The following is an 18,124-nucleotide window of genomic DNA, read 5'->3' as shown; positions in this document are numbered from 1 at the left end:
TAGCAGGGTCACAGAATAAAGAAATCAATTGCATTTATATATGCTGAACATGCAGAAACCAAAATTAAAAACAATACAATTTTTAGACAATTCAAAGAAAATAAAATACTTTAGTATACATTAACAAACATGTACAGGATTTATACAGTGAATATTACAAAATATTGGTGAAAGACATGAAATAAGACTTAAGTAAATGGAGAGACGTATACTGTGTTCACGGATTGGAAGCCTTAACGTAATAATGACATTGATTCTCCCTAAATTGATCTGTTGGTTTAATGCGCATTTCCTATTGAAATTCAACCAAGATATTTTGTGGACACAGATAGACATTTAAAAATGTGTATGGAAAGACACAGTCTCTAGAATAGCTAAAACAATCTTGACAAAAAGAAAAAAGGGGAAATTACTTCACCTAATATGAAAGCTTATAGTATATAGCTATAGTAATCAATACTGTGTGTTATTGGTAGAAGGAAAGACATATAGACAGTGGAACAGAAAATATAACCCAGAAATAGACCTGCATGAATACATCCAGCTGATTTTTAGCAAAGTTACAAAACCAATTCAATGGAGGGAAGGACAGCTTTTTCAAAAATGATGAGCCTAAACTTCACGCCTTATGCAAAAATACAAAATGGATTATAGACTTAAATGTAAAGCACAAAGCTATAAAAGTTTTAGAAAAAACAGAGAATTTTCTGGATCTGGAGACAAAGAGCTATATTTGACCACAAAAGCCTAATCCATAAAAGAACAATTGATAAATTGGACCTGATTAAATTAAAAATTTTGCTGTGTGAGAGCCCATATGAAAAGATAGAAAAGACAAGCTAGATATTGGAAGAAAATATCTGTTAAACTACGTATTCAGTAAAAGACTAGTATCCAGCACATATAATGAACTCTCAAAACTCAGCAGTAAGAGCCAGGTGCAGTGGCATACACCTGTATTCCCAGCTACTCAGGAGGCTGAGGCAGAAACAACACTTGAGCCCCGGAGTTGGAGGCTGCAGTATGCTATGATCTTGCCTATGGACAGTCACTGCACTGTAGCCTGGGCAACATAGTGAGACCCCTGATTCTTACACACACACACACACACACACACACACACTTAATAGTAAGAAAAACCAAAACAGTCTAATTTAAAAAGATGTGAAGTCATTTCATTGAAAAGAGGACATGCAGACATTAAATAAGCACATGAAAAGATGTTTAGCATTGTTAGCTATTAGGGAAATAGAGATTAAAGCCACAACTACATATCTATCAGAACAGCTAAAATAAACAATAGTGACAACACCAAATGCTGGCGAAGATGTGGAAAAACTGATCACTCATGTTAGTGGTGGAAATGTAAAATGGTACAGTCACTCGGAAAACAGTTTGTCAGTTTTTTGTCTAAACATGCAACCTCTGTATAACCCAGTGCATACAATCCTGGACATTGATCCCAGAGAAAGGAAGATTTGTATTTATATGAAATATGTACATGCATGTCTATATAGCAACTTTATTTTTAATAGCCAAAACTTAGAAACAACACAGATGACCTTTAATGGGTAAGTAGACATACTGTAATATGTCTACAGTATATCTATATGATGAAATACTATTCAGCAATAAAAATGAACAATTATATAAGCAACAATTGTTGATACAAGCAACAATTTATATAAATCTCCAGACAATTATACTGAGCCTATAATTCTGTCATAAAAAGGTTATATACCATATGATCCCATTTATATAACATTTTTGAAATGATAAAATTTTAGAAATGGAAGACAGGTTAGTAGTTGCCAAGGGTTATATACGGTGTCAGAGAGATGAGAAGGAGTTGATTTTGCTTATAAAAGGTCAGGAGGAATGCATCTTGTGTTTTTGGAAGTGTTTACCATCTTGACTGTGGTGATAGATAACATGAATCTATACAGGTGATAAAATTGTATGGGATGTAATACACACACACACACATATGCAAATACATGTAAAATGAGAAGTCTGAATAAAATAAGTGGATTGTATCAATGTCAGTATCCCAGTTGTGATAATGTACTATAGTTTTGCAAAGTGTTACCATTGGGGTAACCTGGGCAAAGCATACAAGGGATCTCTCCGTATTATTTCTTATAACTGCATGTGAATATACAATTATCTCAATAAAAATTTCAGTTACCAAAAAAAGCCTAAGTTAGTATTGAAAAAAGCAGCTATTTGATAAGATGAATTAAATAATCCTGCAGGGAAAAAAGAAACATGCATTAGATTGTCAGTTCTTAACATGATTGATGAACCCAGTAGTGTTATTTTAAAAAATTTGTTTTAATCAAAGTATAACACACTGAACAGACTGCCCAAAACATAAATATAACTTATAAAACTTGTGGGTGAATATCCATGTAGTCACCCAGCAGAAATATCATTTCATAAATGTTAATATTGAGGGGAATTTTCATTGAGTATATTTTCCTACCTCATTGAAAGCATTTAGATGCAACCAGGGTTGGACTATTTCTTTAAAAAAAAAAACAAAAACCCAAGGAACTAAAACCTAAACTAGATGAAGATTTAAAGTGAGGGTATTATTGGATAAAAACAGATTTAATTACTTATTTCAAGCTTGAAAGGGGGCTGATGAATAATGTAATTATCCTTTTCATAAGATTTAAAAGAAGTGACATCAAACTTGTTCCACAAGTTTAGGTATAGAATTGCAAGCCAGTTTTTCAAGATGGAAAGAGGAATTTGGGAATGAAAAGGAAGTACTTTATGTAGAGTTTAATAACATACAGAACTTACTAACTCAAACAGTATATTAAGTTGGGTTATAAGAAATTGCCCGTAGTTAACTGCTTTGACCTACAAAGCAGTTCATGTGGTTCAACCTAGTAAAAAACAAGATCCAAAAGGGCTAGGTAAATACATGCGTACATGGATAATAGATTAATAATGGATTTTTAAAGGAATTTTAGAAATCCATCTAATCCATATGTGTGTTTAAGGATTGGTTGGGTGTTGAAATTAGGTAAATTCCCATAACCCCTGAGCTGCTTTCTCACCTGACAAAAGAAAAGTATACCCTTTATGGATGCTGAATTTATTGTAGTGCAGTTTTCAGGAGGGTAAAAATCTCTAGGTATCAAGTGAAGGGACAGTTTAAGTTATTGGTTTTAGTGATTAATCTGACCATTAGAAACCTGCCCAGTGATTATTTTTCTTTGGCTTGTACATATTTTTGTTAAGAGTAAAGTATGGGGCGGGGGCAGTGGCTCACGACTGTAATCCTAGCACTTTTGGAGGCTGAGGTGGGCGGATCACCTGAGGTCGGGAGTTCGAGACCAGCCTGACCAACATGGAGAAACCCCATCTCTACTAAAAATACAAAATTAGCCGGGTGTGGAGGCGCATGCCTGTAATCCCAGCTATTCAGGAGGCTGAGGCAGGAGAATCACTTGAACCCGGGAGGTGGAGGTTGCAGTGAGCCGAGATCGCACCATTGTACTCCAGCCTGGGCAACAAGAGCAAAAACTCCATCTAAAAAATAAAAAATAAAAAAATAAAAAATAAGTAAATATGGTTCTTGTGCCATAGATATTTTGGTCTATGTTAGGATGTTTTCAATTTAAATGCAGGGGTTGTTACCCAATGTTTGATAAAAGAAATAATTTACAAAGAAGCTATAATAGCTCTAAACTAGTATATGCCTAACTCTCTCTCTCTCTCTCTCTCTCTCTCTATATATATATATATAAAGTCAAAATTTGCAAAATTAGAAGGGGAAATTCATCAAAGATATAATCATTGTAGGAGATTTTCTTCTTAGTAATGAATAAACACAAGAAGAGATAGAAAATTTGAATAATTTAATTCACAAATTTTAACTAATAGACACATGTAAAACCACATATGTGTTTGGAAACTGGTTTTATGATAGAATAATGTATAGTTTCCAAACTCTGCGCTGAGGTAACATGGGGCTCCACAGTGACCTGAAAGGGTCTTTGGGATATTTCAGTTTTGAGAGAAATACAGTGACATCTTTCAGATACCACAGAACTATTAGATCTCGAGGTAGTCCACAGTTTAAACACTTAAATAACACTACATTCCTTTCTACAATTATTTTATCTAAGAGTGAAATAGTTTTTTCTTTCAGTTTGTTTTTCTTTTCTTTTTCCCAAATGACTACTTTGGCCTACACTGTGGACTGAGAAAGTTTGAGAACTTCTGGTATAAAGCAGATGTCAGCTAATTTCAGTGTATTGTACATACGTGTTCTCTGACTACAATATAATTAAATTAGAAATCACTGAATAAGACAGTTAAAAAAACCTCATAGTTGTGAATGTTTTAAAGTATGTCTGAATATATTGAATATATTGAGCATCAAAGAAATCTTAATGGAGTCTAAGAATACCTAAAAATGAACAGTAGGAAAACTATTATATGTCAGAACCTGTAGAATACAGTTAAAGTGGTAATTCAGGAGACAAATTTATAGCAAGTAGAGAGAAGGAACAACAACAAAATACGAGGAATTTTAGAAGTCATTCATTTAAATACAGCATAAATTTAAAAACATGAGTGCATCATCTAGTTTTTTGCTTCATAATACACCACTCCAAACTGTGTAGCTTAAAACAATAGCCATTTTATTGAGCTAACAATTTTGTGTGTTGGCAGAGTGGGTTTTCTGGCATAGGCCAGTTCAGCTGTTTTCTGCAGGCTTCCCTTATTGTCTGTGGTCAGCTGGCAGGGTTGGTTGGTGACTAGATGATCTAGCATGGTCTCAGGTAACTTGGCTGGGACTTGGTTGTTGTCCACGCAGTCTCATTCTCCATGGCTCAGTGTTCACAAGGTGGTTTCAGGAAAAAAGTTGCAAAAGAGAACCTGTCCCTGATGTGTAAGCACTTTTCAAGTCTGTTTGCTTAATGTCCCATTGCCAAAGCAAGTCACACAGCCATGCCTACAGTCAGTGCGGGACTGGATATGGGAAGGGGAATTACTGCCATTTTTGCAAACAATCTACAATTTAAGTATGAGCAAACTTACACAAATAGGCAAGGCGCAGTGGCTCACACTTGTAATCCCAGCACTTTGGGAGGCCGAGGCAGGCGGATCACTTGAGGCCAGGAGTTTGAGATCAGCCTGGCCAACATGGCAAAAATGCATCTCTACTAAAAATATAAAAATTAGCCAGGTGTGGTGGCGCATGACTGTAATCCCAGCTACTCAGGAGTTTGAGGCACGAGACTCACCTGAACCCGGGAAGCAGAGGTTGGAAGTGAGCTGAGATTGTGCCACTGCACTCCAGACTGGGTGACAGAGCAAGACTCTTGTCTCCAAAAAAAAAAAAAAAAAACAAACCACAGTGGGTGCTTAATGAAGTGTGTGTGCTGTGTGTGTGTAAAAGCAAGCCAGGTAATTTTGTTACCAAAGCCAGAATGTGACCCTCGTCATTGGTTTGCAGTATGCACACTTAATTCATATTATCCTTATGTGTTCAGTATTTGTTTCATAATTGCCTAATAAAGTTGAACTAGTTTTAATGGATTTTTCATTACCAGTAGTCCTTATGACTTCTTAAGCATTTATTGGTTGCCTTTCAGAACAAAAGAGATGAACACTTATTGAAAAAGAGAAATGTTCCCCAAGAAGAAAGTCTAGAAGATTCAGATGTTGATGCTGATTTTAAAGCAGTAAGTTACCATGTTTTAATAGTGATTTTAAAATAATTTTTATAGTAACTGTGAGAACTTCATTTCTAATATAAGACCAACTTTATAATGATAATTAAAGTATATTAACTCTAACTTTATCAGGTACACTATTTAATGAATGTAATTTTGCTAATAAACTCTGCTGAACTATGTTTTTTTTTCTTTTTAAGCAAAATGTAACCCTAGAAGCTATATTGCAGGTATGTTATTAATTTAATATTCTCGTTTTGAAGTATTTTGAAATTGATTATTTTTTTCATTTCTGAAATTTACATTTGGTATTGCAGAATGCCACAAGTGATAACCCAGTGGTCCAATTGAGTGCTGTCCAGGCAGCAAGGTAAATACTAATTTGTCCAGAGAGAGAATTATGTCATTCCCCAGTTGTGTTACCTGGTAGTCTAGAAGTTAATACATTGTTATTTCTTTTCACAGTTTGAAAATTATAGCAATTAATTTCTTATATTTATTTTCCTAGAAAACTGTTATCCAGTGACAGAAATCCACCGATTGATGACTTAATAAAATCTGGGATTTTACCAATTCTAGTCAAATGTCTAGAAAGGGATGATAAGTAAGTATGGATTTGACTCCCTATTCAGTTTTTTTCAGTTAACTTCAAAGTTTGGATTGTTATTTAACCAGTGAGTTCAGTTTGGTTTTGTACTTATGATGTTTTTCAATCGTTATATATTTTAATTTAATTTTCTTATTCTGGGATCATATTTAGCAGACCCAGAGTGCTTCTCGTTTTCGTTTCTGAAGGATGTGTATGTTTTCTAGGAAATTTTTATCTCCTGTTTATTGCCTGTTTTAACTTATCTCAAATATTTATAGTCTTTATTAGGATTTTTTATTAGTAATATTTTAAAACAAATAATGTTTGAGTCACTCTTTGCTTATGAGTCTATATATAGATTAACCTCGTGACTAAGTCAACATGGATGGTTTCCAGAACTAAGTGGCTCTTTCTTGCCCTGGGAATCTTTCAGCTGATTACTGATCCTCTGTGTTGTCTTTAACAGAACTTCATCCATGATAAGTTGTCCAATGTCAGACTTTTTGTTTGTTGCAAATTAAGAATAAGGGGACAGGTTATACTTACCCAGAAGAGAAGGAGTAAAACTCCACTTGATATCTTTTGAGGAACTGGCCCTATTTCCATTTTCGTTTAGTGATATCTCAGTGCTGTGCCTTAAACTTTGTTAATTTGGATTAACTGGGGAGAATATAAGTTTGAACTCCAAAATATATTAAAACCAATGCTTTTTTTTTTTTTTTTTTTTTTTGCATTTAAGAGCATCTAGACTGAAACTTGGGATATTTTGCTAAAAGTTGTCCAAGGAATTTTCAGTTGGCTAGATAAGAATAGTGGTATATAAATGTTGCCACTAAGGGTTTGTAGTATTTGAAAATACCATTTGCTTTCGTTGTGTGCCACAACCTCTCCCACTTTCCACCCCCAGGCCCGTAACACTTTTTAAAATACTATCATGTTTGTTTTCTATAACAGTGTTACTTAAGTAAAGGTAAGTTTTATTTTAGCTGTTGAAAAAATAAATTCTGGCTGGGCGTGGTGGCTCACGCCTGTAATCCCAGCACTTTGGGAGGCCAAGGTAGGTGGATCGCTTGAGTCCGGGAGTTCAAGAGCAGCCTGGGCAATGTGGCAAAATCCCAGCTCTACAAAAAAAAAAACACGAAAATTAGCCAGGCATGGTGGCACATGCCTGTAGTCCCAGCTACTTGGGAGGCTGAGGTGGGAGGATAGTTTGAGCCTGGAATGTGGAGGTTGTCATGAGCCAGTATCGTGCCACTGCACTCCAGCCTGGGTAACAGAGCAAGACCCTGACTCAAAAAATAAATTCGTCTGGGTGCAGTGGCTCACACCTGTAGTCTCAGCACTTTGGGAGGCTGAGGCAGGTGGGTCACGAGGTCAGGAGATCGAGACCATCCTGGCTAACATGGTGAAACCCTGTCTCTATTAAAAAATACAAAAAAAAAATAAGCCGGGCGTAGTGGCAGGTGCCTGTAGTCCCAGCTACTCGGGAGGCAGGAGAATGTTGTGAACCTGGGAGGCGGAGGTTGCAGTGAGCCAAGATCGCACCACTGCACTCCAGCCTGGGCGACAGAGTGAGACTCCGTCTCAAAAAAATAAATAAATAAATACATACATACATACATACATACATACATACGTTCTATTCTACTTCTACTTTTAGGACCCTCCACTTGTTCTTTTTTTTTTTTTTTGAGACAGAGTCTCGCTCTGTTGCCCAGGGTAGAGTGCAGTGGTGCAATCTTGGCTCACTGCAATGTCTGCCTCCCGGGTTCAAGCGATTCTCATGCCTCAACCTCTTTGAGTAGCTGGGATTACAGGTGTGGCTAATTTTTGTATTTTTAGTAGAGATAGCGTTTCACCATGTTGGCCAGGCTGGTCTCAAACTCTTGACATCAGGTGATCCTCCTGCCTTGGCCTCCCAAAGTGCAGACATTACAGGCATGAGCCACTGTGCCCGGCCTAGGGCCCCTTGTTTGTGGCCAACTTCTCTTCTTTTTCTCCTTTTCTTTCCAGTCTTTTATATATAGACTCATTTGTGTGGGTGTGTCTGTGAAACATAACATATATAATACAGAAAAATATGCTAAAATATATAAATATATACAGCTTAATGAATAATTATAAAACTAAGACCTCTGTAACCACCACCCAAAGCAAAAACAGAAAATTTTCCATGATTTGGATCTGACTTTATGGATTTGTCGTGGGAAGTTGTGTTATAATGTAAAAGGCCATATACTTTGGAGCCAGATTGACTGTGGTTCAAATCCAGGGTTTGCTGTTGATAAAAATCCACGTGGCTTTTGAACCTCAGATATCTCATCTATAAAAATTAGATGGTGGTAAGGAATGGAAATAATACATACAAAGCACTCTACACAATGTCAAACTTATGATAAATGTCCGTTTATTTTTTATTTTTATTTATTCATTTTTTTGAGACCGAGTCTTGCTCTGTTGCCCAGGCTGGAGTGCAGTGACACAATCTCGGCTCACTGCAAGCTCTGCTTCCTGGGTTCACGCCATTCTCCTGCCTCAGCCTCCCGAGTAGCTGGGACTATAGGCGCCTGCCACCATGCCCAGCTAATTTTTTGTATTTTTAGTAGAGATGGAGTTTCACCATTCACAGGATGGTCTCGATCTCCTAACCTTGTGATCCACCCACCTCGGCCTGCCAAAGTGCTGGGATTACAGGCGTGAGCCACTGCACTCGGCCATAAATGTCCATTTGTTATTGCACTCATTTATTTTTTCTATATCTTTTCTCATTTTTAAAAATTTTTCCACATGACATCTTGAAAGGCTTTCTCTGGCTTTATAATTTTATTTTTTACATTTATCCATTTTCTTATTTAAGTCCCCCATTCCCAGTATTTTGCCAAACCACCTAACCAGCTTAATAACTTTCTACTTCCAGTCTGAGGCAACATATACTGTCTTACTATTTTTGATCTTACTGTTTTTTTACTTATTCCCTGCCTCTGATATACCATCTTATTTCCTGCCTTCTGCTAGAATTCATCATATACAGGGGAAATTTTAAAAGTTTGTGGAAAAGTGGAATCAAAAGATAATAAAATATATGAAAGATAATAAATATATAAACTTTATTTCTCAACATAAGCTCCATCAAGGTCAAGACACTTTTGTAAGTGATACTGCCAGCCATTGTCTATCCCTAAAGAACTGAGGGTCCTGGGAATTTAACCATGTCAGCACAGTCTTTTTCATGATATTAACTGAAGAAAACTAGATGCCCTTTACAGGTTGTTTTTTAAGATTAGGAAACAAAAAGAAGTCACAAGATGGCCAAGTCAGAACTGTAAGGTGGATACCTAATGATTTCCTATTGATTCTCTTGCAAAATTGCTCTTGTTTGATGAGAGGAATGAGCAGAAACATTGTGGTGGAGAAAGACTCTCTGGTAAAGCTCTCTCAGGCTTTTTTCTGCTAAAGCTTTGGCTGACTTTCTCAAAACATTCTTGTAATAAGCAGGTGTTACCATTCTTTGGCCCTCTAGAAGGTCAACGAGAATAATACCTTGAGCATCCCCAAAAACTTTTTAGTCATTACCTTTCCTCCTGACCAGTCCACTTTTACTTTGATTGTACTTTGTCTTTAGGATCATACTGGGAAAGCCGTGTTTCATCTCCTCTTACAATTCCTTGAAGAAATACTTCAGGATCTTGATCCCTCTGGTTTAAAATTTTCATTGAAAGCTCTGCTGTTGTCTACGGCTTATCTGGGCACAATAGTTTTGACACCTATCAAGGGGAAAGTTTGCTCAACTTTAATTTTTCAGTCATAATTGTGTAAGCTGAACCAGTCAAGATGTCTGGTATTGGTTATTGTTTCTGCTGTTAATCAGCAATCATCTTCTGTTAGGGCACGACCAAGATTAATTTTTTCCTCAGATATTGATGTTGATTGTTTGTCCCTGTGGATTTCATCTTCAACATCAACTTGTCCCTTTTTTTTTTTTTTTTGTGACAGAGTCTCACTCTGTCGCCCAGGCTGGAGTGCAGTGGCACGATCTCAGCTCACTGCAAGCTCCGCCTCCCGGGTTCACACCATTCTCCTGCCTCAGCCTCCCGAGTAGCTGGGTCTACAGGTGCCCGCCACCACGCCCGGCTGATTTTTTGTATTTTTAGTAGAGACAGGGTTTCACCATGTTAGCCAGGATGGTCTCGATCTCCTGACCCTCGTGATCCACTTGCCTCGGCCTCCTAAAGTGCTGGGATTACAGGCGTGAGCCACCATGCCCGGCCGACTTGTCCCTTCTTAAAAGGAGTTAACCATTTGTAAACTGCTGATTTCTTCGGGGGCATTTTCCCCATAAACTTTTAAGTACATCAGTGAGTTCACCATTATTTCACCCAAGCTTCACCATAAATTTGATGTTTGTTTTTGCTTTAATTTTAGCAGGATTCATGTTGCTCTCCTTCTAGGGGCTCTTTTCAGATTGATGACTTACCCCTTACCCCTCTTAGTGCCTCAAACTAGATCATGTTCAGACGTGTATAGAAAGTTAGTATGAGTTTATTTTGGTGCAAAAAAAATTGAAATCCATGAGTTTTTTCATAATACACATTTTTAATGAGCTTTTTAAAGTGCCCTCATGGTTCTTCTCTGCTACTTCATTTTCTCATATGTTCCATCTTTTTAACCTGTGTATATATTCCATCCTCACTATTTGCTGTATCTCTGACATTTATTCTTCTTAAAACCTTTCATTCTTGGATCTCTTCAACATTTTTTCTTTTTTTCTTTCTTTTTTTTTTTTTTTTTTGAGATGGAATCTCGCTCTGTCACCCAGGCTGTAGTGCAGTGGTGCAATCTCAGCTCACTGCAACTTCCGCCTCCTGGGTTCAAGGGATTCTCCTGCCTCAGCCTCCCGAGCAGCTGGGATTATAGGCATGCACCATCATGTCCAGCTAATTTTTGTATTTTTAGTAGAGAGGGGGTTTTGCCATGTTGGCCAGGCTGGTTTCGAACTCCCAACCTCAGGTAATCCACCCGCCTTGGCCTCCCAAAGTGCTGGGATTACAGGTGTGAACCACCATGCCCGGACTTCTTTAACCTTTTGATACTAACAACCTTGCTTGCTCTCTTCCCTGTTTATAGGCTTTTCTTCGAACTCCCTAACCTTTGTCTAATCCTAATTTTTGCTGACTAAATCCCCCCCAACCTTGGTATTCCACTTAAGGGAATTTGTACTCTTTCAGCTATCCTAACTTAATATCGATCATTTCCTTTTAACAGGTCTTTCCTTTATGTCTTTTTTGAGACAGGGTTTCACTCTGTCACCCAGGCTGGAGTGCAGTGACACAATCACAGCTCATTGAAGCCTCAAACTCCTAGGCTCAAGCAATGTCCCCATCCCAACCCCGCCCAGCCTCCCAAGTAGCTGGGACTACAGGTGTATACCACCACATCTGGCTGATTTTTTAATTTTTTGTAAAGATGGGGTCTCACCGTGTTGCCCAGGCTGGTTTCGAACTCCTGGGCTCAAGTGATCTGCCTGCCTCAGCCTCCCAAAGTGCTGGGACTACAGATGTAAGCCCCAGCATGTCTTTTAATAGGTCTCTCCTACATCAGCCTTTAACCTTTTTTAGCCATTCGGCATACCATTGATTTGAACATTATTTTGTTTCCTCCCTTTTTCAATGCCCCATCCGTAGCATATCTGTGGAATACACTCCTCACTCCCATCCTGAAACACACACACACACACACGCACAAACACCCTGTTACTTGCTTCTTAGTTTCAGCTCTCTTGATCTAATCCTTGTCGTTCCTACACATCATGATCCTTCCAATGCAAGATACCTTTTTTATTTCCCACTGTCACTGCCTTTCTTTTTAAATCCATCTTTGAAAAGCTAGTTCAGTTGTCACTTTCTTTGTGAGGTCTTCCATTACTATTCAGAAATATAATGATCTTGTTTTTTTAACAAAATTATACAGCCTTGTAATATCCCTAGTATGTAAAGCAGATAGTGTAATGGAGACAGATGGGGTTCTAGCTTTAAGACCAGCCTAGAGCCTGTGATAGTGGTTAAAGTGAGATGATGAGGGCCTCAACTAGCACTTGATATTAGGAGTGATTATATAAATGTAAGAAATGTTTAAGAGGTAAAATCGACATGATATATTGATGAGATGTGTCTGTGGAGAGGCAGTCAAAGTCAAGGGAAATAATGACTGGCTAAATGTTGTAATACCAGTGGACATAAAGAAGCAGGTTCATAGTGACTGGCTTTGGGAGCCAAAGAGATTTTTTAAGTAGAGATGGCTTCTGGGTACAGTGGCTCATGCCTATAATCCCAGCACTTTGGGAAGCCGAGGTGGGCAGATCACCTGAAGTCAGAGGTTCAGGACCAGCCTGGCCAACATAGTGAAACCCTCTCTCTACTAAAAGTACAAAAATGAGCCAGGTGTGGTGGTGTGCACCTGTAATCCCAGCTACTTGGGAGGCAGAGACGAGAATCACTTGAACCCCAGAGGCGGAGATTGCAATGAGTCAAGATGGCGCCACTGCACTCCCGCCTGGGTGATGGAGGGAGACTCCATCTCAAAAAAAAAAAAGTAGGGTTGGCTAGCAGGCAATTGGATTATAACAAGGTGAAATTCAAGGACAAGGCAAAGGATAGCCATATCTTACCAGTCTTAAGATTCATGAATTTAAGTGGTAGTTATGTGTCTAAAAAGATGTTTTATTGTCTTTTCACAGTCCTTCATTACAGTTTGAAGCTGCTTGGGCATTAACTAACATAGCATCAGGAACTTCTGCACAGACTCAAGCTGTTGTGCAGTCTAGTAAGTAAATTCCTTATTGTCTGAACTTTCTATGTTTTAATGATGGCAAGGAAGTAGAGTTTTGTAATAAAGAAATTTTATCTTGTAACATTTTTAAAATGATGACTTTTATAAGTTACTTTTGATGACCGATATCTTTTTCATAGCCGTCATTAATCTATCATGAAAAAATTTTAATTGTGGTTATTAAAAGAAGAGTAGAGTTTTATCTTTTGGAGTAGACATCATGGTGTGATAACAGGATTTTAAATTCCGTTTCTGATATCTTCAAGGTGCTGAATGGCTTCTGCCTTTTAGCTTATGACATATTTTAAATTTTATTTTCCTCAAGATGGGCTAATAATTATTGTTAAATGACACTGACACAAGCTCTTTAGAAAAGTACTAGATATCACCACGTACGTTATTATAGTATGGGATGCTTAGCTAATTTTAGGTGTGGTAATCAAGGTGATTTTAAGTAGCATGTGATATGGGCAGTAAGTTACATTGAATCATGTATTGAGAATACTATTCTCACCAGACCCACGGGTGGCTCACGCCTCTAATCCCAGCACTTTGGGAGGCTAAGGCAAGCAGATCACTTGAGTTCAGGAGTTCAAGAACAGCCTAGGTGACATGATGAAATTGTGTCTCTGCAAAATATTTAAAAATTAGCATTGCATGGTGGCGCACGCCTATAGTCCCACCTACTCAGGAGACAGAGGCGAGAGGATCGCTTGAGCCCGGGAGGCAGAGGTTGCAGTGAGCCGAGACTGCACACTGCATTCCAGCCCAGGCAACAGAGTGAGACCCTATCTCAAAAACAAACAAAGGCTGGGTGTGGTGGCTCACGCCTGTAGTCCCAGCACTTTGGGAGGCTGAGGCGGGTGGATCACGAGGTCAGGAGATCAAGACCATCCTTGCTAACATGGTGAAACCCTGTCTCTACTAAAAATACGAAAACAAAATTAGCCGGGCATGGTGGCGGGTGCCTGTAGTCCCAGCTGCTTAGGAGGCTGAGGCGGGAGAATGGCGTGAACCCGGGAAGCGGAGCTTGCAGTGAGCCGAGATCGCGCCGCTGCACTCCAGCCTGGGTGACAGAGCGAGACTCCATCTCAAAAAAATAAAAAGACTTATCATATGACCCAGGAGTTCTACTCCTAGGTGAAACCAAAAGATATGAAAACATATTCATACAAAGATTTGTACATAAATATTCACAGCAGTGTTATTCATAACTAACCCAAATGTTCGTTAACTGATGAGTGGATAAAGTGAATGTGGTATATACAATGGAATACAATTCAGCAGTAAAAGAATGAAGTACCATTACCTGTTATAACATGGATGAACCTGAAAAATGTTAAGTGAAGTCAGACCCCCCAAAAAACACAGTATGATTTCATTTGTAAGACATGTCCAGAATAGGCAAATCTGTAAAGACAGAAAGCAGATATTTAATGGTTGCCTGTGGCTTGGGGAATGTGTGGCAGAGGAACAAATGTGGAATGACTGCCTTAAGTATGAGATTTTTCTTTTTTCTTTTTTCTTTTTTTTTTTTTTTTTTTAAGACGGAGTCTTGCTCTGTCGCCAGGCTGGAGTACAGTGGCGTGATCTCAGCTCACTGCAACTTCCGTCTCCCGGGTTCAAGCAATTCTCCTGCCTCACCCTCCCAAGTAGCTGGGACTACAGGCGCACACCACCATGTCCAGCTAATTTTTGTATTTTTATTAGAGACGGGGTTTCCCTATGTTGGCCAGGATGGTCTCAACCTCTTGACCTCGTGATCTGCCTGCCTCGCTTCCCAAAGTTCTGAGATTATAGGTGTGAGCCACTGTGCCCAGTGTGTATGAGATTTTTTTTTTTTTTTTTGAGACGGAGTCTTGCTCTGTCACCCAGGCTAGAGTGCAGTGGCGCGATCTTGGCTCACTGCAACCTCCGTCTCCCTGGTTCAAGCAGTTCTCTGCCTCAGCCTCCAAAGTAGCTGGGATTACAGGCGCCCACCACCACGCGCGGCTAATTTTTGTATTTTTAGTAGAGACAGGGTTTCACCATCTTGGCCAGGCTGGTCTTGAACTCCTGACCTCGTGATCCACCTGCCTCGGCCTCCCAAAGTGTTAGGATTACAGGCGTGAGCCATCGTACCCAGCCAAGATTTCTTTTGAGGTCATGGAAATGTTATAAAATTACATTGTGGTGATGTCCTCATAACTCTGTATAAATATGAAATGTCATTGAATTATACACTTAAATGTAAATTTATTGTAATTATATCTCAGTAAAGTTGTTAAAACTGAATTAATTTTAATTTAAATTTTAAGTAAATAATACAAGTAATACACAGATACAGCAAAAAAGAAAAATCTTAGAGGTAGTACACAGTTGATTGAAATTTTTAAAAAGTGATCTAGCTTATGCTGGAAATGGGTATAATGTATAAATTCTGTAAAGAGTAAGGATTATGAGAAATTATTTTAAAGTATAACATAGACCTGATATGAGATTGATCAGTTCTTTGGTTAATCCCCATATCAGGAATTGAGATTACGTAGACTAAAGCATTACATTTTAAGGTTACATGTTTGGGGTAGGAACTTTTTTTTTTTTTTTTTTTAATGGATTTTAGGAAGGATTTCATGCTGCTGCTTTCTTTTTGTTAATGATATGATAGCAACTTTTAGATACTGCCAATTGGTATGTTACTTGACTATTACTAGGGGAAAATACTGAAATTGATTCTTTTTAGGGTAAAGATATTTGCCACATTTGTTCTTCCAGCTACAATGTGCCAGGCTCTGTATTTGATCAATTCTTTGATCTGAAATCTATAAACTCTTCAACATGTTGCTAGTATAAATATTAGTTTTTCTTTATTGCAGATGCAGTACCTCTTTTTCTGAGACTTCTTCATTCACCACATCAGAATGTTTGTGAACAAGCAGTATGGGCTTTGGGAAACATTATAGGTAAGTGGTTTGAAAGGAATCCTCTTAAGAATCTAAATTAACTTTTTTCCTACATTGGCATAGCCATTGCATACTATGTTTCCTCTGAATTTAATGTGGGTTGATTCTCTTCTTGCCTCATAAGTACTGACTTAAGATGATACTCTTTGAAAAGGATATACAGTTTGCTGTTAGCATTGGTAGGTTAAATTTATGTTCCCCAAATCAAAATCTGGAGAAACAACACTTGATGCCTTTGACTAATGGTGAGGAAACATAGAACGTCAGTGTTCCCATATGAGCCATTACATACATTTCAGACTTTCTCATCCTGAATGTAAGTTTTTTTTAAATACAATTTTCATTTCTGTAGGTGATGGTCCTCAATGTAGAGATTATGTCATATCACTGGGAGTTGTCAAACCTCTTCTGTCCTTCATCAATCCCTCCATCCCCATCACCTTCCTTCGGAACGTCACATGGGTCATTGTCAATCTCTGCAGGAATAAGGATCCCCCACCGCCTATGGAGACAGTTCAGGAGGTAAATGAAGAATTGTAAAGGCCAGATGGTATATTTTCCCTATGTTTGTACTTTAGGAATTCATGTACAGGAGACAAAATAACACATATACTGATTTCATTGCAGGTGTGAGTTTTTTGTTTGTTTGTTTGTTTGATACGGAGTCTTGCTCTATCGCCCAGGCTGGAGTGCAGTGGCATGATCTTGGCTCACAGCAAGCTCCATTTCTCGGGTTCACACCATTCTCCTGCCTCAGCCTCCTGAGTAGCTGGGACTACAGGCACCCGCCACCATGCCCGGCTAATTTTTTTGTATTTTTAGTAGAGACGGGGTTTCACCATGTTAGCCAGGATGGTCTCGATCTCCTGACCTTGTGATCTGCCTGCCTCAGCCTCCCAAAGTGCTGGGATTACAGGCGTGAGCCACCATGCCCGGCCACAGGTGTAAGGTTTTAAAAGTAACGTACCATATTTAATTACTGACTCCTATGAAATAAAAGTTTGAGTGTCTTACTGTACTTGAAAGAATGTCAGTTCATCCTAATGCCTATTTTTTTTATTGTCTGCATAAAAAGAAAATATAAAAATTCAGAGAGAAAAATACAAAAGGAAAACAATCTCAAAGTTTTATTACTGTATTGCATTGTTGGTTTAAAGCTATAAAAGGGGGTTGCTACAGGCAAAACTAGTATACTTACATGCAAATGTTCTTGAATGAGTTTGCTTTAAGTCCAATTGATTTTTCTTCTTCTTCTCCTTCTTCTTTTGAGACAGTCTTGTTCTGTTGCCCAGGCTGGAGTGCAGTGGCATGATCTCAGCTCACTGCAGCCTCTGCCTCCTGGGTTCAAGCGAGTCTCGTGCCTCAGCCTCCTGAGTAGCTGGGATTACAGGTCAGCGCCACCACACCCGGCTAGTTTTTGTATTTTTAGTAGAGATGAGGTTTCACTGTGTTGGCCAGGCTGGTCTCGAACTCCTGACCTGAAGTGATCTGCTCACCTCAGTATCCCAAAGTGCTGGGATTACAGGTGTGAGCCACTGCCCCCGGCCTAACTCTAATTTATTTCTGACAAAATTGGAGTTCTTAAAAGTGTGACATATTTTTTGTTAAATCTACTAATTAAAACAAAGTAAAAACTTTTTTATTTACATTTGGTATGTAAATAGATCCGAGTACTTTGCATTTAAAAAAAAAATCCTACATAACCTTTATTCACTGTTGACTGTGTTATCTCTTTTTTTTTTTTTTTTTTTTTTTTTTTTTTTTTTTTTTTTTTTGAGACAGTCTCGCTCTGTTTCCCAAGCTGGAGTGCAGTGGCATGATCTTTGCCCACTGCAACCTCCACCTCCAGGGTTCAAGCGATTCTCAAGTCTCAGGCATGTGCCACCATGCCAGGCTAATTTTTATATTTTTAGTAGAAATGGGTTTTCACCATGTTCGCCAGCTGGTCTTGAACTCCTGGCATCAAGCAGTCCACCCACCTTGCCCTCCCAAAGTGGTGGGATTACAAGCATGAGCCACCACACTTGGCCAACTGTGTATCTTTATAATGGACATCTTTCTCTAGC

The 18,124-nt window shown here is 38.5% G+C and overlaps 1 protein-coding gene across 2 annotated transcripts in view; it reads left to right on the top strand.

Annotated features, from left to right (window-relative positions):
• Window positions 1-18,124, top strand: part of KPNA3 (karyopherin subunit alpha 3) — a 91,938-nt gene that overhangs the window by 52,443 nt on the left and 21,371 nt on the right. For both annotated transcript variants that reach the window (XM_024230879.3, XM_054529538.2), the window contains exons 3-9: window positions 5,622-5,711; window positions 5,903-5,932; window positions 6,020-6,072; window positions 6,211-6,306; window positions 13,025-13,110; window positions 15,972-16,058; window positions 16,411-16,580. In XM_024230879.3, coding sequence (XP_024086647.1) covers window positions 5,622-5,711; window positions 5,903-5,932; window positions 6,020-6,072; window positions 6,211-6,306; window positions 13,025-13,110; window positions 15,972-16,058; window positions 16,411-16,580 — 612 coding nt within the window. The remainder of the gene's footprint in view (window positions 1-5,621; window positions 5,712-5,902; window positions 5,933-6,019; window positions 6,073-6,210; window positions 6,307-13,024; window positions 13,111-15,971; window positions 16,059-16,410; window positions 16,581-18,124) is intronic.

This window comes from Pongo abelii, chromosome 14, assembly GCF_028885655.2.
Source record: "Pongo abelii isolate AG06213 chromosome 14, NHGRI_mPonAbe1-v2.0_pri, whole genome shotgun sequence".
Taxonomy (NCBI): Eukaryota; Metazoa; Chordata; class Mammalia; order Primates; family Hominidae; genus Pongo; species Pongo abelii.
This window is presented reverse-complemented; position numbering and strand designations above follow the sequence as displayed.